Source organism: Lynx canadensis, chromosome D1 (genome assembly GCF_007474595.2).
Source record: "Lynx canadensis isolate LIC74 chromosome D1, mLynCan4.pri.v2, whole genome shotgun sequence".
Taxonomy (NCBI): domain Eukaryota; kingdom Metazoa; phylum Chordata; class Mammalia; order Carnivora; family Felidae; genus Lynx; species Lynx canadensis.
Window position 1 is genome coordinate 65,527,041 of NC_044312.2, and position 23,051 is coordinate 65,550,091.

General features: G+C 45.9%; 1 protein-coding gene across 2 annotated transcripts in view; it reads right to left on the bottom strand.

Annotated features, from left to right (window-relative positions):
- The window catches only part of TRIM66 (tripartite motif containing 66), a 59,078-nt gene that overhangs the window by 25,649 nt on the left and 10,378 nt on the right, over positions 1 to 23,051 (bottom strand). The window contains exons 1-7 of one of the 2 annotated variants that reach the window (XM_032595124.1): positions 13,155 to 13,269; positions 6,986 to 7,089; positions 5,402 to 5,549; positions 4,401 to 4,533; positions 3,958 to 4,074; positions 2,546 to 2,660; positions 1,847 to 1,993 (exon numbers count right to left, since the gene is read on the bottom strand). In XM_032595124.1, coding sequence (XP_032451015.1) covers positions 1,847 to 1,993; positions 2,546 to 2,660; positions 3,958 to 4,074; positions 4,401 to 4,533; positions 5,402 to 5,549; positions 6,986 to 6,994 — 669 coding nt within the window. In that variant the 5' untranslated portion in view covers positions 6,995 to 7,089; positions 13,155 to 13,269. Of the gene's footprint in view, positions 1 to 1,846; positions 1,994 to 2,545; positions 2,661 to 3,957; positions 4,075 to 4,400; positions 4,534 to 5,401; positions 5,550 to 6,985; positions 7,090 to 13,154; positions 13,270 to 23,051 lie in introns of those variants that run through there. The other variant, XM_030332499.1, reaches the window with a different exon arrangement.

Consider the following 23,051-nt stretch of genomic DNA (forward strand, 5'->3'; position numbering starts at 1 on the left):
TTCCATAACCTTGATTTGAAAGCCTACAAAGGCAGACATTCTCTGAGCTCCCACTGCTGTCCTTCCATCCATATGTAACACCCCATCCTAACAACTGCCCTCTTCCTCCCTCATCACTTCCATCTATCCCCTATCATGAACTTTTCCATTTATCCAGGATTTTGGCAAGTGTCCAACTCACCCTTGCCATCATCTAGTTAACCAATGCCTCAGTCAGCATCTTGGCCTCTTCCTTCCTCTCTTTCGTGTCAATCACCTTCACCCCTCTTTTCAGGTCAGCCACCTCACCCAGACCTTTTCATCTTCTAGAGACCTTCATCTCTAGCAACTGGCCCCTGCTTTAACTAGCTCTCACTCTTTCTGAGCATGCTTGCTCCTCAACCTTACCGAACTCCCCAAGCCCTGTGCCATTGGTCCCTAGGGCCATTCCAGCTTCCCATCATTTTCAGTAACAGTATCACTAGCGCTTAACTCCCTCTGCATCACCACAGTCTATTAGCCTTACGTCGATTCAGACATCCCAAAGCCATGTTATCTGGGGCCACTTCAGTGATCACTAACCTCGGGGGCACCCTATAGTCCTTTTTCTTATCACTTCTTTTCTTGTTGGCTTCCTCTTCCACTGTCCTCGATGACTATCTAAAGTCCACACTTCTCTCCTCAATTCTACTTACCCAGTGCCTAATTCTCCTATTATCACCTCCTACTTCAGAAAGGACAAAAGACACAAAAGACAAACTTCCCCAAACTGGTACCATATGTACCTCCAACCTTAACTACAGTATACTGAGACCTTCCTGTTCTTCCTTCTCAGAGGGGTGCCCCTTCCATTTAGGGTCCACTGGTTCATTCTAGGTCCTATTTCTTCCTGCCTTCTCAAGATGCTCACTCCACTACACATCTCCTTTCTCAATCATCAACCTCTTCTCCCAAAGAAACTTGCACAAATGCCTTCCACATTAAAAAAAAAAAATCAATCCTCCAAATCCATCCCCTTCTCAAGCAACCTTATTTCCCCTCTTTTCACTTGTTTCTAATTCCTCCCCACCTCCTCTAAGGCCCCTCAGTCTAGCTTTTCACCCTCCTGTTTTGCTGGAATTTCTTTCAGAAGATCACCAGGGACCTCCTGATTCCCAAATCTCAAGGCTTCTCTTCACTACTCCTCTTTCACCTAGGTAGCGACAATAATGTGGACGACTTGAAATGTGAAACTGTTCATTTATGTGCACCACACCCTCCTATTTTTCATGCCATCTATGACTATTTCTTCTCACCGTCCTTTACTCTTCTTCTTCCTTTGTCTATGCTGAAAATGATAGTATTGCCCTGGGTTCCAGATTTCTTGTCCTCTTCCTTCACACACTCTTCCGAGGTGATACCACCAAGATCCCAGTTACTCCTACATCTCTAGCCCCAACCCTGATTTTTCTTCTGACTTCCAGACCCGTCAAGCAAAACAGATTTTGGACATCTTCGAGATACCCTGCAGGCACCTTAGATTCAACATATACAAATATAAACCCCACCAACTTCTTTCAAAATTCTTTCTCCTTCTTCTGGTCTTCACCATCCTCACAAGCCCAATACCTCAATATCATCCTCGATGCCTCCTTTCGTCTTAGCCCCCATTTAAACCCAAACAATTGTCTACGGGATGCCCAGAACACTGCTGGTGTCCGGGCTCATGTCTCAATCCATGACCTAACACAGGACTCCAGAATTTCCCACCTGAGTTGTCTGGAGGAAAGCAAGACCATTTTAGCACCTTGGCACTGTGGGGTTTGGTAAAAAGATGCTTATTCACTTACTAGCCCAAAGGCAGTGATTGATGAGTTGGAGCTCTTACCAGCTCTTTGCTGAACAGGAAAGGGACACTGGTTTTGCTGCAGACAGCCCAATTGATGAAGTTCTGCACATGTTCAAACTGGCGGTTGAGAACCATGATGCTCTGTAGCTGTTGCTCCAGCTTCCGCTTTCTCTCATTAGTAATGCCCTGCGTATGTATGGACAAAGACAGAGTCCCTGATCCTGTTCTTGGACTTCAGTCCCCCTGTTTGGGGAGTCTGGTGGCCTGTGGATCGGTGTGACCCTGACAGGGTCAGACAAGATTGTGCCCCTGAGAGGACAACAGTGGGACAGAGGGACACAGGAAGGGAGGGAGGAAGGTGGGTGGATTTTATAGTGCAAATACGAAATGGGTGATAAATGAACGAGGACATGAACAAATGCCTACATCTCTTGGGCATAACTTGTTTCATGATCCTCTCTTCCAAGGCGATAAGCGTGTATAGACCAGGAAGGCAGATGACTTAAAGCCTTATAGCATTCATGGGAGTTTGAACTGATTTTCCAGCCCCTAATGAGCCATCCTCCCCAAATTAGACTGGACATTTTAAGATATAGAGAACAGCAGAAAGCTATGGAAACTGCATATCTGAATTCCAGCCAAGGGGGCTCTAAGCCCTGGGACTAGCTTGATATGTGCCTGGTTTCTGACCCAGGGAGATCGCCAACCCAGCCATCTGATCCATCTGTCCACATATACCTCCAACTCCTCTATGAGCCCATTGGCCTGTTTGTTCAGCTCATTCATCAGAACCATCTTGGCCATTTTGATCTGGTTTTCCACCTTCCTGTGTTGATGCTTCACTTCAAAAATCCTATAAATAGAATGGGACATAGCATGATGAGCCCCTCCTCCAGGCCCATGATGACCTAGAGATAACAAACAAAACAGCCAACAACTTAGAGGCTGCCTATGTAGATCAGGGCCCAGCAGACACCAAATATAAAGAAATAAGAACCCTCCTCCACCACCCTACCCTTTGCACACGCAGCCCACTTGATCTAAGTGGGCCAATGGCCCAAAGTTCAACCAGGTTTTCTCTAGGTAAATATCAGGTCCACACTCAGGTCAACCCAGCAGCTCACTAGTTACACAGCAATGGAGACAGGACAGAAAGAGTGAGTATGAATATGACATCGTGTAATCTGTTGTCTTAAAAAAGTGGATGCTCCACTAAACAATGCCATGCAGTAAAAAGAGCATGGGCAAGGACAGAAAGAAGACTAGTGGTTGCCAAGGGCTAGGGATGTTGGGGGGAATGGAGAGTAACTACTAATAATGTGTACTGGGTTTCTTTGGGGAGTGATAAAATGTTCTAAAAGTAGATGGTAACAATGATTTACACAACTTGGAATATACTGAAAACCACTGAATTGTACATTTTAAAAGAACAATTTTATGGTATATAAACTATAGCTCAATAAAGTTGTTTTTTTAAAAAAGAACACAGGCTTTGGAGTCACATATACCTAGCTTCCAAATCCAGCTCAGTCACTGACTAGCTGTGTGATCTCAGACAAGTCACCTAACCTCTCTGAACCTCAGTCTTCTCATTAGTACAATGGAGCTAATCCAACTCTAAGAATTGTAAGAATTGAACAAAATAATGCATGTATGATGTCCAACCCAGTGTCTGCCACATGATGAGCTCTTAGTGTCTACTAATTCCTCTTCCTACATTAAATATTAATGGTTCTATATCATTTGTAGATGTATATGGAAGACACTGGGAAAGGGATGATAAAGGGTAGATTTCCACTGAGTTACTGCACCCTCATGATAAACCCAGAATCTGCTTCGTGCCATCATTCTCAAGTACCTACCCTGGCTGTGTCTGTCATGGGCCACATTCAGGAGGCATGTGCCTAGGCTCAAACTCACACTGATCACCCCGACCTAGCTTGGTCCCATTTACCAAGTGATGGCCCAAAGCCCTTTCACTGGCCCTGAGACCTCTAAGTTCCAGGACATATGCCTTCTGGGACACATGCCCACATCTGCTTAACCTCATGTATTCTTCATAAGTACTACATCTCATAGCCTGATATCAACATCCAGGATGTCAAGAAACAGAGCATTTCCACAATTGGCAAAGGACTAGTCTGTGTTACCTGTCCTCAATTTGCTTTGCAGAGGTCTGTAGATTAGATTTCTTATGAGCCACCTGTGTAGTCACACTTTCCAGAAGCATCCTCTGGTTTTGCAAAACTTCTTCAAGATGTCTACACCTAAAGAAGGAGGCAGAGAAAAAGCTGAGGAGATCCGAGTATTCTTCTGAGCATGCCAGTCAAGCAAGAACCCCCACCATGTATTGTCTCAGCCAGGCCCATGGAAGCTGGGATTATTACATCTAGGGAAAGTCAGATATAGTGCAGAGTCTTAACCCTTCAGGTCTTCTCCAGAGAAGCCCCACGGCAAGAGCAGAGAAAAACTCCAGCCTCAGGGCTCCAGATTGGCGCAGGCAGAGAGGATTTTGATGCACTGGGAGGCCAGCACTAGCAAAGCAGAGTCCAGAACCCTCCCAGGCCCCCTTTGAGCAGCCAGCCATCCCTACCTATGTTCTTTGTGTTCCACCATGAGGCAGCTATGGCATGTTAGAACATCACAAGTCTCACAGAATAGCTTGAGCACTTCTTGTGTGTGTAGAGGACAGTACAAGGCGAAGTCCCCAGAACCACCAGTCACTCCTGCCAGAGAAGACAGAGAGAGTGGGCTTCTCTTGCTCAGGAAGACTCTCAGTTAAGCTCCAGTGAGCAGCCCTCAGCCCTCAATGGACACAGGGGAGACACAGAACCTGGAGGAAAGGTGGTGCAGACAGGAAAGGCCTCTCTCTGGGCCAGTGAGGTTCCAGGAGCACAAGGAAGAATGTGAGCTTAGCCGGGCTGGATTTGCCCAGCTGTCCAGAAATCACACACCACCCAGCCCCAGGTATCTCACCACCTGCCAGAGGCTGAGGAAGGGGCCTGCTACTGCAGCACATGGATCTTCTGCAGAGTAATGGATCCTCTAAAATTCAACCTAAAGCTCTTCATTAACCAGAGTGCTGCTGCGGGGGCTATAGGCCAGGTCACAGACCATTAACTCTGGTTCATGTGGGTGTAACTAAGGTAAAAACCTTCCTACAGTTCAAGGACCTTGGGCAAAGACTGTCAAGGAGACTGTCATTGAAAACAAGTGGCAATGAATGGGCCAATGGACAAGCCCTGATCCAGGCTGTTTAATTATGCAAGTAACTAAATAGAAGTGAGGCATGATTGTTCTACTTAGAGGTGAAAGTAGGGAACTCGGCTAGCACTCACAATAATTCAGGACTACTCTTCCCTGCACATCTCACCCACACTCACCCCTCCCACCCCCAACAAAGGAGAGCCTAGCCATGAACTTGCACTGTGGCTGTGACTCTGGAGGAGACATTTTTCTTTTGGGAAAGGCTCTAAGACCACCTTTACCTTCACCCCAGTAGGGAGACAAGGTCAGAGAGCCACTCTCCAGAGGTTTTAGGGGCCAGAACTGCTTAAGGGCACATGAGCCGGTGGGGGAAGCAGGGAGAGATACCTGGCGGGCCCTTCTGGGCCCGGGGAAAGAGAGGGCCCCCGGGGGCTGGGCCGTGCCGGTGCTCCTCCGTGCAGGAGCTGCACAGCCAGCGGTTGCAGTAGGTGCAGAGGATGTGTGCTGCCCTCTTCTCCTTGCACTCGGAGCAGTTCTGGAAGCAGAGAGGTCTGGAGTTACTGACAGCATCCTCAATTGGGCCTGCCTCCATGAGGGACTGGGGGCCTGTAGGGCTATTCTCGATAGGGCAGTCAGTTTTGGAAAGCCACCTAGGAGTGACAGTGGTGGCTTGTGAAGGAAGTCATCCTTTGTGACTAAAAGAATAGTGGCCACAGGGACTATTCCCTCAAGTCTCAAGCTGAAGATGAGGAGAAGGCAAAGATCTACTTCCCAGGCGACATAGCCTGCAGGGCATGGCAGACGGTTAATGGATGATGCTGTGAAAAAAGCACACAGCCAGTGTTAAGGAAGCACAGGGAGGTTTCCAGGAGCTCAGTCTAGGAGTTGCCAGGAAATATTTCATGAGGAAGTGACTTCTGATTGGATATGGAATGACAGGTAGAAGTTTCCCAAGCATGCAGGGGAGTAAAATGGGAGAATACAGGCAAAAGCGGGGAAGTTCAGCGTGCCTGCAAAAAGGGAGAAGCCACAGATGTGGGAGTACACAGAAAGACAATCGATCATATACAGCCAAGAAAGAACAAGTACAGACCAACTCTCAGAGCTGTGTTTCCACAACTGGGGCTTGCTGGACCCAAGAGAACCTAGTCCTCTCCTAGTCCAAAGGTTCATTGATTTGGTCAGCAAATATCTGGCAGGGTAATGTAAAAACATGTGTAAAAAAGATTTGTAAAAAAGTAGCCTGTCTGTGCCTGGATAATATAGGCCATCAAAATAATGTGTATTCTGACAGCTTTGTACTCATACTGGCCTCTGACAAACCCATAGGGGGAAGGAGGGAAAAAAAGAAGAGAAATACAAGTGTTACTCATTAAACTATGAATTCCTTGAGAGTAGAGAACATGGATGTTTGTCTCCCTAGCACCCAGCACAGGGCCTGGCACATGTCAGACATTCACTAAGAATTCAATACAGGATCAAGTAAGTACACTGGCAAATGAAGAAAATGTAGTGCCAGGAATACCCCAGAGGAGAAAGGAACAGTAGGTGCCAGGCAGTAAGTGATGTAAAATTGCAGAAACTCAGAAAAAGAAGTATTAGTTGCTAAATATAGGCAAGATTGATTAACCCATTTAGCTGGTGTATAAGTTTCAACTGAGGGGAAGAAAAAAGGAAATAAAAGATCAGTACTAATATTTTTCAGTCAGAGCTATAAGAGAGAGAAAAATAGCCCCATTTTACTTCCCCCAACTCAAATATTTTAATTCTCTTTAGATGGAGGGATGGAGGGATGGATGGATGGATGGAAGGAAGGAAGGAAGGAAGGAAGGAAGGAAGGAAGGAAGGAAGATTAGGCAAATTGATGGAGGGGTAACAAGTCAGATGAAGTGATGGGTGAATAGATGAACTTACGGACAGGGGCCCCACAGATTTCTGAAAAGGATCAGTTGTTTTCTTGTCCTGACTTACCCTGGCCATCTTGGATTGCCCAGTAGAAAAGCACTGCAGAAAAAAATGCTCAGTTACATCCCTGGTGAGGTCTACTTGCTTACACCCAGGACAGGAGATGAGCTCTGGGAAGGGGGCAAAAAAGCAGAGTCAGGGCAACATGGCAGATTATACATAAGGCCTAGACACAAGGCTTTCTACTACACAACACCAAGGCATGTGTCAAAACCCCTCGCGCCAAAATGACCTGTGTTTGATGTCATAGTCTGCACTTACCATCTAGGTACTCTGGACATGACCACTCCTTTAGGGGCCAGCCCTACAGACCTCCTCACATCCACCTTCCCGACTTCCTCACAAGCCAAGCTACCTGTTCTGCTTCTGATTAACTGGGTGCCTTCCTGCTGCTCCCACTCCTCATTTCCCAGCTCTGAGACCCAACCTCCCATTATTGGCTAAGCTCCAGGGGGTCAGTTTACCCCAGGACACAGATCCAGCCACTAAGGTTACCACACAGCAGAACTACTATAAAGATCTCAAAGCCAGAGCTTCTAGAAAGCTCTTCCCACAGAAAGCAAGGCCTCCCTGTCTGCTCATCTAGCAGATATTTTTCTCTTCTTACTGCCAATACCAATCAGTCTGCCCATGGGGCTCACAGAGATTTTGTGGGGCCTTCCCCACCTAGTCCATATTGCACGCCCTACACAGACGTATGTTTCACCTGGGTACACGAACATTTTGCCCTATACCCTCTCCCCAGGGAAATGTAAACATCTCCAGCACTTTCCTCAGTATACGGGGTTCCCGAACTACATAAGCAACATAGACTGCCGCCCTGGAGACTAGAGTGCTCTTCGGGCCCACCTCAAGAGCAGGAAGCTCACTGGGTGCAAGGAAATGCGGCTCCTGGGGAGGGCCAGGTGCCTGTGCCCAGGCATGAGGGCCACCTGGAAAGGGGTGGCTATGACAGAGAATGCAGCGGTACCACCATAGTATTTTCTGCCTCATATCATCGAAATGATACAATGGCAGTTGCTCTAGACCTGCAGTTAGACAAACTTACGTCTAAACACAAGGTTTACCACCCAGTGACCTTGGTTGGGCGAGTCACTTAATCTCACTTAGTTCCTCAGGTGTCCTGTTTCTTCACGTGTGAAATAGGAAGGGAAAATAAGAGTTGCAAGGTTTAAATTAAATAATACTTGAGAAAGCACCTGATCCTCCACGAACGTTGACTTTGAAATCAAAACATTTCTCATATCCCATTTATGGCAAGGCAATGACCTCAATTATCAACTCTCCCAAGTGATGGAAGTCAGATAGTCTGAGAGGTAGAGTGAAAAAATAACCATAAATTCTCCCCCCACCCCCACAACCCCCCTGCATCCATGCTGTAGCATGGAGTCTATTCTCCACCCTTTGAAGCTAGGCCACCTTCATCATGTACTCTGGCCAAAAGAAAGCCACAAAAGTGATGCTGAACCAGTTCTAAGCCTAGGCCTCGAGTGGCTTTGTATGATTTAGCTCTGCCCTCAGAACTCTAAGACTTCCACCTGAACGACCCCAGGTTAGATTGCTGGATGAAAGACTATGCAGACAGAGACCTCGGTTCTCTCTAGTGCTCACTTGAAGCCGTCATAAACCAGTTAGCCCCAAATGACTCACTGGCTGAATACAGACAAAGGAGTGAGCACAGTTGAGCCTAGCCAAGCCCAGCCAAGCCCCAAAGAACCAGCCAGAGAGTCCCAGCCCAAACTGCTGACCTATAGAATCAGTATTTTTAAACTACTAAGTCTTGAGTGTCTTATAATGGAGCAAAAGCTAACTGATCTATCCTGGAAAAACCAAAATCCACCAAATCATGCAAAGTAATAATTCAATACTTGTTCTCCCCTTCCCCCCACTGAAGAGACACCCCCTGCCACACACACACACACCCCTCACAGAGCCATGGATCTGCAATCCCTAAGACATTCTCCTGCCTGTCAGGAACAGTGGCCAGAGGCAAAGAAGAATGCTCTTCATAGGTGTCATCATCCAGGGGAATTGGGTGACTGTCCCTCTCTTCCATTTGGCTCACCCTGAAGAGACTCCCCTTATCTACCCCCAGGTCAGAAACACTGCTCTAAATGTTGAAAATAATTTCCACAAGGCTTCTAACCCCCTGGTAACAGATGCCCAAACATTAGTCTCATTAGCATCAAGGAAAAAAGGGAGAAACAACTGAATAGATCAGACAAGGCCTCATAGCACATCCTCTACTGCCCCTGGCCATAAATGCCAAAATCCTCATCTTGGTGCTCAAGATGGCCTTACTTCACTCTAATCTTATCTTCAGCTTCACCTGCCTCACACCCTGTGTCCTTGCTGGGGCAAATATCTCTGCTGTCTTCAGATTGTCAAACCTCTGCATAACTCTGTTTATGAGAGTGCTGTTCCCTCTCCCTGAAATACTCTTTCTTGCTCCCCTCCTTTTCAAATAAACTCCTATTCATCCTTTCAAACCTGTTCAAATGTTCTGCCTTTAAGAAGCAGGGTTGATTTCCCTCAGGATGAGTTAATTATTCCCTCTTCTGGGTTCCCACAGCACCCTGAACATCCTTCTAGTATGACAAATATCACATTGCATTTTAACTATCTGTTCATATGTCTGCATACAAAAATAATCCACAATTGGCACTAAAAGATATTGCATAATTTTTAGCAGATTGGACAATTATATTTCTTTGGGGTTTGGGTATCCCATGCGTATTCCTTGCACTCACAGCCACTGAAAGTAGTAAGAAGCCATCTGGAGGTTTTCAGGGTGATGAGAAAAAAGCCAGCCAGGATGATAAAGGAATCAGGTCTGATCTAGAGCTGTGAAAGGCTGTGAATTGGGAGATGTGGGTTCCAGGTCTAGGGCTGGCACTATCTGTGTAACCTTAGGTAAGTGACCTCTTTCCCCTGAACTTTATTGTCTACATCCTTAATATGAGGGGAACAGGAACAGCAGGGAAGTGTGGATTATCCAACCCACTTCCTCTGCCTAATGTACCCAAACTCCAGAAATATTCCCCTGGGCAAGACTGGATGGGACAGATAGCCAAACAGTGACCTGTCAATCGTCTTTGTCAGCAAGTCAGGGGACAGGCTTATGGCTTAGGGGAGGCCTACGTCTAAAAGTCATCCCATCTGACAAGGGGCTGTCGTGGCAGACAGCAGAGATGGAATACCACCACGGCATTGGTACAAGCAGGCCCCAGGGAGGCTGTGGGGCCCAGAGTGGACACAGAGGACATGTGCTCTCTTTGGGTCATGACATCTTTGTCCAGAAATTCTTATCTTCCTTCAGAAGGCCCCTAGCCCCCATCAAGCTGTGTTAACCTTGAGCTTTTGTTTCAAGGGGGTTCCCCATTCTTCAGTGCAAATCCCAAAATAAAGTTTTATTTTAGACAACTATAATACATGAACCCCTAGGGCTACAGATGTATATACAAAATAACCAAACATCTGCTTATAATATTGAACATTTAATGTTTAATATTTAGTCATCAATACATATTTAAATCACATATTGCACAAAATATTTAGATATGTTTCTTTTTTTTCTATCAGGATTATTCAAGCCTTAAGCTTTTATTTCATACACAGAAACATCAATTCTGAGCAATGCAGAGCCAGGGCCCAAAGGCCACACACCACCATCCCTAGAGGAAGTGGGGTTCCTGCCTCCCGAATGAAGAAGTCACAGGCCCCAGAGGTTCTTCTGGGGACCTACGAGCCTGGGAGAGAAGTTCTGAAAGCTGAAGGCGTTCAGTCCACCTGTCATAAGAATGAGCACTCCCGTCCCTGGGGTGGATCATTCTTTTACCACCACTCCCTGCACGAGACACTTTATGCATGTTATCTCAGTTAATCATCAAACCACCTCTGAGAGGCAGACATTATCCCCATTTCATAGCTGGGGAGACTGAGGCTCTAAGAAGTTGTCATCTGGCAAAGATCATATGAAACAGCAGCAGAGCCATGATTGGAAATCAAGTCTCCCTGCCTCTAAAATCCACCCCTTTCCAGAGCACCTGGATGGCTCAGTCAGTAAAGCATCCAACTTTGGCTCAGATCATGATCTCGCGGTCCATGAGTTTGAGCCCCGCATCTGGCTCTGTGCTGACAGCTCAGAGCCTGGAGCCTGTTTCAGATTCTGTGTCTCCCTCTCTCTCTGCCCCTCCCTGATTGCACTCTGTCTCCCTTTCTCAAAAATAAACAAACATTAAAAAAATTAAAATCCACCCCTTTCCATTATGCTATATCTCTCTAATTCAAATGTAAACAAGGTAATTTTATTTTAATTAGATAATTTTATTGTAAGTAAAACATGCCAAAATAATGATCAGACTCTAATTATGACCTGGACCCAGCTTTGGATTATGGGAATCCAGAAGGAAGGAGCTGGGAAGCCAGCCCCGTCTGTGTTTAAAGTTTTATAAAATAGACTCCTTGAGAAAAGGCAGGCGAAGAAGAGTTTTTCTGCGTGGTAATAAATCTGGGGACAGTTTCATATTATAGAACCAGTGGTTCTCGAACTTTGTTACATATTTGAATCCTGTGGGGCACTTTAAACATCCTGATGTCCATTCCATATCAATTAAATCAGAGTTTTAGGAGGTGGAATCCAGGCATAAATATTTGTTAAAATTCCCCAGGTGATTACAACATACAACCATGTTTGAGAACCAGCACCTTAGAGAGAGTCTCTCCTACCCCTGTGCCTAAGTCTGATAGCTCTTTCCCCACACCATGCGGCTGAGGAAGGCAGGATCGGCCAGTTTTAAAGAGGCTCCACAAAGTTAGGAAACATTTTGAATGTGGAGGTGATGTATTTCCCCTCTGGCAAGGAAGAGAAAAGGGCACATTCCCACCAGACAGCAGGTGTCCTGATACGTGGGTACCCTGGGGACCAGCAGCGAGCTGGAGGACACCTCCTGCCCCCCCTAACTCCCAGCTCCACTGAAGGACCCAGGAGCAGACTTAGGGTGCTGCCTGAGCTTTGGCACTACAAGCATGGCTGCTGGGGCCTAGGGTGCGCTCTGCTCCGGACTGAGTGAGGCAGCAAGGGACAGGAGTCAAGACTGGGTAGTCCACCCTTCAGACGTGAACAGCAGCGCCAAGGCAACCTGGGCACCAGGGGGTTATGGTGGGAGAGATATCCCAGGGAGGTCTCAAGAAAGCTAGCATTGGGTCAGCTCAGCCCACCAGGTAGGGGCACAAAAACCCCCGTCACATAAGCCTGAGCCTGGTGCCAAGAAACTCACCGAGGGTTAAGAAGCCCTTCATTCTACAGCTTTTGTCCAGGGCTCCAAGGAACTTTACAGCTGGAGCCCAAGCTCGGACTCCCAACAGAGCAGTGGGATCCTCTGAGGCAGCCTGATGCTCCCCTGCCAGTTCTCACCTGTAGAACCAAAGCTGGACAGACCTAGCTCTGCGCTGTTCAAGTAGCCAGTTCCCTCACCATACAGATGGTGACATGGAGGCCAGAGAGAGGGAGGGACTTACCTGAAAACCACAGAGCCCTTGTAAAATGTAGGTGCTGCCTTGAACCACTGGGCAGTCCTTGATTACCTACCTCTGTATCCACAAGTAAGACATTCTACTCCACAAGCCTCTGCCAATCACTAGGCAAGGAGAGAAAAACTACTCTGTGGTAGTATCCTCTGGCATGTTGGCCATCCTCACTCCTGCCCTCCCACCCGAGGGGAGCCCCAGGGTACAAGGCGTCAGCTAAGCCCCCCACAACACAAGCCCCAGCAGCCTTCCTCCAGCCCATAACTCAAAGCAGCAACCCCCTCTAGAAATACATTGCACCCATTCCCAAGATGCCCAGTCCCTGCTAGAAAGGCAAATTTTGATCTTAAGGTAACTGCTGCTCCTGCCCCTGGCTGCCAGCAGGCTTACCTGAGGCTCTGTTGCCCTGTGATTAGAGCAACACCTGGGAGAGAAGTCAGAAGAGCGACAGGTGAGACCACCACAGGTCCCAGAGGACAGTGTTTACCAGGTGCCCAGGAACACCCACCCTGCGTGCTGCAGCCAAATGGGCTGCAGGGCCTAATAACCCTTGGGGAACTGGGCACTGGGTAGGGGAAGGGGAACACCCTGGGTCCTCTCCTTTCTCTGATACATCCTCAGCCAGGGCTGCATTTCTCCAGCTCACCTGAGATGCTCCTGCAAGAAAAGGTTGGTTGACTCCTCCTGTTCCTGTTTATCTCGAAGGCTCTGCAGCAATTTCCCAAACTGAACAGCAAGAGGGAGACCTCAAAGAGGCGACTCTCTTCCTAGCTGCATCTCCTTCCTAATCCTCTGGGTGCCTTGGAATAGAAGCTCAGAAGGAAGAAAACGAGATTTTCAACTTTCAGGAACTAGCTCTGTCGCCCTCTGCACAGCTCGGGAGGCCATCACTCTCAGCCTTTTAGGATTCGATCCAAAAATCCTTCAGCCCTCCATGTTCCCCAAAATGACAGTGCTCATGTATGGCTGGAATCTGCCCCGATCCGGCAGCTCATTTAAATAGAGCTCATCACAACAACAGTGTTGGTGGAGAAGTGAGTAGCTGCAGGGCCCTGGGGACCCCCTGTTTATACGTAGGAAGAATGATGCAATCTGGGTATCAAAATAGCAATCCAGAATGGAATAACAGGCTCACGCAGCAGCGGTGCCTGCACAACCAGAGCTCAAGTTGACACACTCTGTCAGCCCCACACTGCTGCAGCACGCAGATGCCAGGCACACACTCTCACCGCATCCTTTTAAAAATCAGCAGGAGCCCGAGATATCCCTCCATGCCCCCGGCACTGAAGGAGGGTGTGGGGGGGAGGCCTTCGACAGACATTAAAATCTATCTCCTACACACTCACCTGCTCCTGCCACTTCACCTGAAGTCCTTATCCTGTGACGTCACAGTCAGTTGCCATAGTGACCAATTGTCCGTCACAAGTGGAGGATTAGGACTTCAGATGGGGAAGACACACATTTGTGATGCATAAAGGTCCTGGGAGGTGTCCCTTGGCAGCTAACTCTAACCCCCCCAGGGAGATACAGTCAAACACAAGCAGGGAGAAAAAAGGGAAGGAAAAGCAGGGTCGAATTAGAGGAAAGACATTAGGATGAGGCAAGACTACAAGCACAAAATAATTGCAAAAACACAGAGCACAGGAAAATTTTAAAAGCACAGATGGGAAGTGGCGGGGAATAAGCTTGGAAAGACTGGTAGGAGAGTAAGCTCCTGAAGGACCCTGAATGCTAAACTAAGGAGCTTCACCTTTATCCTAAAAGCAAAGGCTCTGGAGAGTGACAAAGCTGGGCTTTATGATTATCCTGATGAACTGGAGATGGGGCACAGGGAGAAGCCTTGTCCAGTTTAGCATTGATGGGACCCTGAACAAGGGCAGAAATGGAAAGAAAGGGACAGAAGTGTTTCAAAGAGAACCAATAAGGCATGACCAAAACAAGATGTTGGAAGGAGTGGTGGTGTGTGAAGAAAAAGGGGTCAAATGGATGGGCTGTCACAGACAGAGATAAGAGGGAGTAAGAGGGTACTTGCCAAATCTCATCTTATGTGGGCCCCACTTTCTCTGGTATCCATAGCCTCTCTGGGTCAGGCTTAATTCTGCTTTGCTGGACCAGTGATTCACAAATCTTGAGGGTTTGTTAGAAAACCTGAATCTGCCAAATCTAGATCTCTTGTATGCGGGTGTGGGACCAAGAATCTATATTTTTGGTGAGTAACCCAAGTAATTCTTAGGCATTTGAGGACCAGTAATCTGGAACCAATGGCCAGGACAACTACAGTAGCCTCCTAGCAGGGCTTTCTGCATCCAGTCTTGTCTCCTCCAATCATTCTTCTCACTGAACCAGAATAACTTTTTAAAAATACGTATTTGATCGTATTCATTGACCAAAGTATCCAGTGTCTCCCCACTGCCTAGAGCTTAAATTGGTCAAGACCCTTCATAATGTGGCCTCAAATTTCCATTCCAGAGTTCTCACTTCTCTCCTTCAAACAATCCTATATTGCAGCCAAAATTAACTCCCTCCTTTGCCTCCTCCCCTTTTCTGCATGCCTCATCCTAACACTATTCCCTACCTGAAATTTCCTTCCATATTTTCCTGGGCCTGCCTGGCTCCTATATGGATATTCCTACTTGATGTCACTCACAGGTTCAAATCCATCCAATTTCCCCAGGCAGAGACTAAAACAGGGGTCAGAAAACCACAGGTTGCCTGTTTTTGTAAGTAAAAATTTACTGGAACACGGTCATGCCCATCCATTCCCATATTGTCTGTGCTGCAGTGGCAGAATTAAGTAGCGGTAACAGAGCCTATATGACCCACAAAACCAAATATATTTACCATCTAGCCCTTTACAGAAAAACTATGCTGGCCCCTGGCCTAAAGCAACAGCTACTTAAATTAAATTGTTCTAACCTCACCCTTGACAAAGGGCTCAATTCCAGTAATGGGGTCCTGCTTATTCCCAAGTTAACCTCCACCCTGTGTCCTCTAAGTTATGATAACTGGGTCACATTTGAGCCAACCTTCAGTTTGGGGTAAGATGTTACTAACAAGAAAAGGGCACTTCAGGAGGAGGGAACATCAGACACAGAGGATTACAGATGTCAAAATGTGAGGCCTCTAGGGGAAAGATTCGTAAAGCTGGCTCATGCAGGAGGAGTGACAGAGATGAGGCTCTAAAATTAGCTTGGAGTCAGATTAGGAAGAGCCTTGAAGGCCATGCTAAGTTTCTGTTCTGAACTGTAAGCAACTGAGAGCCTTTTAGATAGCTCAAAATGCAAGCCCACAATAGAAGAGAGTGGTCAGGGTTGAGGCTAGAGGATTTAGGAACATAATGCACACAGGCAATAGGTAAAGTGTGGTTAGACAAGGACAGCCAGAGAGTGTGGGCACAGCCAGGTGGCGGATCTAAGCTAGAGTCAGAAACTGGGCATGAGAGCTAGGTGATAGGCTGAGGAGATGGATGGTTCACAGCTTTCAGAGCCCATGCTCCAAGGGGACCACCTGACTGAAACAAGCTTTCGGTGCCAAGAAAGAACCCAGAACAGAATGCAGAAGATACAAGTGGGAGGAATCTGGGCTCATCTCATCTGATAGATTGGCACCTCTATATCCTTCCCTTCAAATCTCAAGAGTCAATCCAAGGACTTCAGTGACACTCCATGCAAAGCCACTGTCTCCATCTCCAACTGGGCCTGGACAGAGAGACAGTGGAAGAACAAAGGGCAGCAGGCTACTCTAGGTCTGCAGTTACTACTGGCCCTCAAGCCCGGGCAAACCCTGGATTGGCAGGCAAAGGAGATGAATTTTCTTTCTGGCTCTGTAACAACTATGGCATTCAGCAGGATTCTAATGCTTTCTGGACTCCTGATGCCCCATTTATTCAGTGAGGGATTAGAGATAAGCTCCAAGGGTCTTTCCTGCTCTTTAGCCTCCACAGCAGTCAACCATGGCTGGTCCCCCTTGAATGAGAGAGCTCCAGCAGACAAGGGTCACCTCCAAGACCCTATCTATCAATCACAACCACCTTGAACTCCCTCCCTCAGCAAATCTGCTCTAGCTATATCCTCCCAAGCAGTGTCAGCAGCAGCCAGCATATCCCCGAGAATACAGCCTGCCTCCTTCCCGTTACCAAGGGAATTGCTCTCCCAGTAACGGGTACTGTTCTGAGGTGCTGGTGCTACTCCCAGGGCCCTGGAGAGCCAATTAAGGTGAGGAAACTGTTCATGAACTAAAAAGCCATCCCACTGATAGGGCTCCGGAGCTCCAGCTTCTGCACCTGCTGCACACTCAGCTCAGCCCAGCTCAGCTGGCTACCCTCCACCTAGGAGACTTGGGTCACTGCCCACAACAGACCCCACAATGGTTGGGGACACAGTTCAGTACCTGGACTGGGCAAACAACTCTGCCTTCCAGGCTCCTATAGCTGAGATCTCACCCCTGCTGCCTCCCACTCTCACCCCAGGCCATTAAGAGCCCCTCCAGCTGAGCTCTCATTAAGATCATCATTTCCTTCTCTGACTCTGAGGTTGTAGCATGTTGCATCAGTTCCCTCTCTTTGGATCTTCCCAAAGTCCCAAGACCTGCCCACCAAGGGACAGAGATTGCTCCCCTTTTCAGCATCTGCAGTTTACAAGGGATGTGCTGTCACCCATCACTAGTTTTGGGAAGCATGAGGCTATCGTGGTTATTTGGTGTTCTTAGAGCTCTTCAAGTCCAGCCCTGAAAGCCAGAGAAGACCTGGGATTGCCCAATTAGTGCTGGAGTCCAGACTGAGCTCCAAAGGCCATGACTTCCTTACCAGGGTTCTGCTCACATCTCACAAATCACCCACATTGATAACAGGAAAAGTAAAATACTAAACAAGTAGATTCTAAAACTTAGAAATCAGAATCAAGGTCTCTCAGCTAGGATTTGTCTTTTAGTAGATTTGAAAAGAAAGAACAATGTTCCTTTTACTTACCTGGGGAAGGAAATATCCAATTAATTGCCTTTCTTCCCTAAAACAACAAATAGAGCTATAGGAGTCCTGAGAATTTTGAAGACACATGGTAAATGTCAGTTTCAGGCCCACCAGCTCCCTTCAGAGCTCGCTACATTTTAAAGTATCACTTTGTGACTCAATGGCTAACTTCTCAGATAGAGTTTGACCTGGGACCATTTTCAATTAGGCTTAAAGGCAAATAGTCCCAAATAGATATTCTCATTGGCTGAGTAAATCCACTTCCAATATCCAGCCTTTCTGCACAGAGCCTTCAGCACCAGTCATCCCACTGCATGGCTAAGCCATTGTGTGCTCAGCACAGAGCTGCCTTTGCTCTGGTCCCCATCACTACCTTTTGAAGACTTTGCCCAGCTGGTCTCCTTAGAGGCAGAGACCTAATGTAGACACACTTCCCACTGTGCTGGAGTTGCTGGGGGGGGGGGGGGGGGGGGGGGGAGGGAATCTCAGCTAAGCTGTGGCCTCATTAAAGATGTGCACCTGATGACTCAGGCTGCACCATTGGTTCTTTCCTCAAAGATTTTCCGCAGAGTCTCCATCAGTTCAGTGATTCCGGGTGAAATCTTTCCCAGAGCGAAGTGCTAAAGTGCAGATCACAAGCTTTGAAGACAGGTTTGACCTGAGCTGACATTTAGCAGTTGTTTTTGACCTTAGACCTTACATATTCACAATCCCCAGGTTTTTCATCTGTAAAATGGGAATGCCTAATTATAGGGTGATTGCAAAGTGTAGAAAAGATAATACAGGCACGAGGACCTAGTGCAGTCTCTGCAGGTGCTTGAAAAATATATGTGCACCTTGCAACTTGAGAAGTAGAAAGGGGCAGTGTCACAAGTGAAACAGTCTTCCTTCCAGGTAAGAGCCATGGGAGATCTCTGTGAATCCAGTGATTAAATCATTCGATCAATAAATATTCACCTGAGCCCCCATCCTGTGTCAGGTTCTGTGTTGGGCTGTGGAGTTGTAGAGTTGAAAGACTCGGTCCAGTTGAATAAGATGCCCACCTCATGTCCTCCCCAGTGCCAAGTACCAGTGCAAAAGTGCAGGCATGGGAAGGCTCCACCGAGGGACTGGAGTTGGAAACCAGCTGGCCAGAACCCGAGCCCAGGCACACAGCCGATGCAACACAGCAATGCTCAGCTCTGCCCAGCAACTAGCAGAACTAGATTTATGGAAAATGACATATCCCCATGCACTGTTGGCATATGGCTGGAGGCACCGATGCACCCTATTTATTCTTCAGCCTCCACTCACCTCCTCTCTACCTGCTTCCACATTTTACTTTTGAAAACTCCAGATTGACAGCAATACAATAAGCATTTTAGCAAGTCTGTGCCCCTACTCTGCTGGACAAAGTGGAAGTGCTTAAAGCTCTTTCCAAAGAACCAGACTCCCAGAGCATGGCTTCTCAAATTATGGACCAGAAATCAAGTTCAGGTATTGGGTCTCTCACTAGACCTACCAGAGAGAGAGCACAGCTCTCCTTTTCATGAAGCAGCTCATTTGGGTACCATTCTTTTAGTTCTTCAGAAAACATTCAGTAAGCAACTGATATCCACCAGACTTGGTCCGTGGAGAACCTCCCAGAGGCATTGCTGCTATGCCTGAACTTTCAACAACCTTCTCTTCACACCCCTGCCGCACCATATTATAATCATCTGTCTAGTTATTTGCCCTTCAACAGAACATGAGTTTCTTGAGGACAAGGGCCCTGCCTTTTCATCTCTGTACCCTAAATGCCATAGAGCCAGCTACACAGAAGTCAAATACCCATGAAGGAGACAAACATACAAACCAACAAATACCACACAGCATAGAGTCCTAAAATCTCCAAGTAGTCATGGAAGCTGATTCTACTCTCCATCCAAAAACGCAAATATGGAAGGTAGCAAAGGCCTAGCCAGACCATAAGATACACCAAGGAATATAAGATGCCACATATTTAAGAAATTGTCTCTCAAAAAAAAAAAAAAAAAAAAAAGGAAAAGAAATTGTCTCTCTTGTTCTAAATCAAGCATGTTCACATCTAACAGATTTTTTTCCACTTCAGTTTCAAAAGTTCTAAATAATAGTATTTTTTTATGTTTCTTGTCTTATTACTATATACTATGAGTAGCACAGAATGTTCTATGTGTATGTTATCATTTCATTTTCATAACAATCCTTTAAGTTAATTACTACTATTACCATCCTCATTTCATAAGCAAGACAACTTGCCCAAGCTGTCCAACTACTAAGTGGCAGGCAGATTAGAACTCACACTCATATGCCCAAATACATTGACACCAAGGCTTATATTTTTATTCTCCATTACACTTCAAATAACTTGGCAAATAAACACTATGATTCTAATAATTGTCATTAGTATGATTTAATTTTCGACTTGAGAGCCACACAAAGCCTTGAGACATGCATAATTAGTTCATGTTAAAAATCCCAAATGAGATCAAAGACTTAAACATGAGTTAAACTATAAAACTCTTAAAAGAAAATACAGAGGAAAAGCTTCACAACAATGGATTTGGCAATGATTTCATGGATATGACACCAAAAGCACAGGCAACAAAAGCAAAAATAGAGAAGTTGGACTTTAGCAAAATTCAAATCTTTTATGCATCAAAGGACACTATTAACAGAACAAAAGTCCAACCCACTGAATGAGAGAAAATATTTACAAATCATATTATCTGATAAGGGTCTAGCACCCCTAATATATAAAGAACTCCTACAACTCAACAAAAACAACAAACCTGATTAAAACATGGGCAAAACTGAAACTCAATACCATTATATAACAACTCTCCATTCCCCACTCCCCCCAGTCGCTGGCAACCACCATTCTATTTTCTGTCTCTATGAATTTGACTACTCTAGGTACCTCATGTAAATAGAATCATAGACTATTTTTTTTTAATGTTTATTTATTTTTGAGACAGAGAGAGACAGAGCATGAACGGGGGAGGAGCAGAGAGAGAGAGGGAGACACAGAATCTGAAGCAGGCTCCAGGATCTGAGCTGTCAGCACAGAGCCCGACGCGGGGCTTGAACTCACGGACCATGAGATCGTGACCTGAGCCGAAGTCGGACGCTTAACCGACTGAACTACCCAGGCGTCCCAACTATTTGTTTTTTTGTAACTGGCTTATTTTATTTAGTATGATGTTCTCAAGGTTCATTCATGCTGTAACATATGTCAGAATTTTCTTCCTTATTAAGACTAAATAATATTCCATTGTACCTATACACCACATTTTGTTTATCCATTCATCTTTCAGTGGACACCTGGGTTACTTCTGCCTTTTGGCCATGTGAATAATGCTGCTTTGAACACAGGTGTACAAATACTTCTTTGAGTCCCTGCTTTAAATTCTTTTTTTTTTTTTTTTTTTTTTAAATTTTTTTTTCAACGTTTATTTATTTTTGGGACAGAGAGAGACAGAGCATGAACGGGCGAGGGGCAGAGAGAGAGGGAGACACAGAATCGGAAACAGGCTCCAGGCTCTGAGCCATCAGCCCAGAGCCCGACGTGGGGCTCGAACTCACGGACCGCGAGATCGTGACCTGGCTGAAGTCGGACGCTTAACCGACTGCGCCACCCAGGCGCCCCAAAATTCTTTAATTCTCTCTGGTATACACCCAGAAGCAGAATTGCTGGACCATATGGTAATTCTATTTTTTAATTTTTTGAGGAATGGCTGTGCTGTTTTCCACAGAAGCTATACCATTTTATATTCCCACTAATAATATACAAGGATTCACTTTCTCCATATCCTCACCAACACTGGTTATTTTCTGTTCTTTTTTTTTTTTTTTTAATAGTAGCCATCCTAATGGGTATGAGGTGGCATCCCATTGTGGTTTTGATTTGTATTTCCCTAAAGATTAGTGATACTGAGCATCTTTTTGTGTGCTCATTGGCCATTTGTATATCCTGTTTGGAGAAATGTCTATTCAAGTTCTTTGCCCATGTTAAATTAGGTTGTTTGATTTTTTTTTATTGTTGGGTTGTAGAAGTTCTTTATATATTCTAAAGGAACTTTTTAAGACATATTTAAGATTCACCATGTTTATAAATTTAACTTATTAGATTTCCAAGTGTCCTTTAATTAGGAATGTTTATTTGCTAGACAATTGAAATACTTAAAAAAAAAAGAGTAAAATATGAGGTGCCTGGATGGCTCAGTGGGTTAAGTGTCCAACTCTTGATTTCAGCTTAGGTCATGATCTCACAGTTTGTGAGATCAAGCCCTGTGTTAGGCTCTGCTAACAGCGTAGAGCCTGCTTGGGATTCTCTCTCTCCTTCTCCCTCTGCCCCTCCCTCATTTGCTTTCTCTCTCTCTCTTTCAAAATAATAAACATTTTTTTAAAAAAAGAAAAATAAAATACATTTAACTTATGAAAGCAATTATTAGCTAAGTTTGTAAATATGTTCAAATATTAATAAAGTCCCTTTAAAAATGATTGTTAAAATTTGCCACATAAATAGAATGAGATTTATAAGGTAAAATTAAAAAGTTAAGGAAGAATGAAATTTAAGTTTAAAAATCAGACATTAAGTTTTATCTTTTTAACGTTTATTTATTTTTGAGAGACAGAGACAGAGAGTGGGGGAGGGGCAGAGAGAGAGGGAGACATAGAATCTGAAGCAGGCTCCAGGCTCTGAGCTGTCAGCACAGAGCCCAACGTGGGACTCCAATTCACAGACTGCGAGATCATGACCTGAGCTGAAGTCGATGCTCAACGGACTGAGCCACCCAGGCACCCCCAGACATTAATTTTTTTTTTTTTTTATTTTAAATTTTTTTTTTCAACGTTTATTTATTTTTGGGACAGAGAGAGACAGAGCATGAATGGGGGAGGGGCAGAGAGAGAGGGAGACACAGAATTGGAAACAGGCTCCAGGCTCTGAGCCATCAGCCCAGAGCCCGACGCGGGGCTCGAACTCACGGACCGCGAGATCGTGACCTGGCTGAAGTCGGACGCTTAACCGACTGCGCCACCCAGGCGCCCCCAGACATTAATTTTTAAAATCAACGTACACTATCTTTTCTGTGCTCCAAACTCACAAAAGAGCCCAGAGAGGTTACACAGTTTACCCAAGGATTTAGAGGGCCCCAAATTCATACCTAAGGACAACTGCACTGCTACAATGCCTCAAGGAGCCTAGACTTGTGCCACAAATCACTTTAACAATACTGCAGATAACAAAAATAAAGATGATGTTCCTAAATACTCTCTACTTGTTTGACTTTCTCATTCTCCAAGTTCACCCAACAGAGACTGCACCTCTGTTGCATGCCTGTGCTAGAACGCTGAGATGCAGGGATCTGGTTCCTGTCTCCAAGGACTCACAGTCCTCAATGAGACTGTTCCCTAGGAAACCTGACATTCAGGAGTGAGACACAAGCTCCTCCCACTAAGCAGCAATTTAACTGGTGAATGGTTGCTAGTCAGTGTGCGTCTGTTCATAATCAGGTCCTGACCAATCCTAGGGGGCCAGCAGTTCTCCCTCCGCCTCGCCTGGGAAGTTTAGTGAGC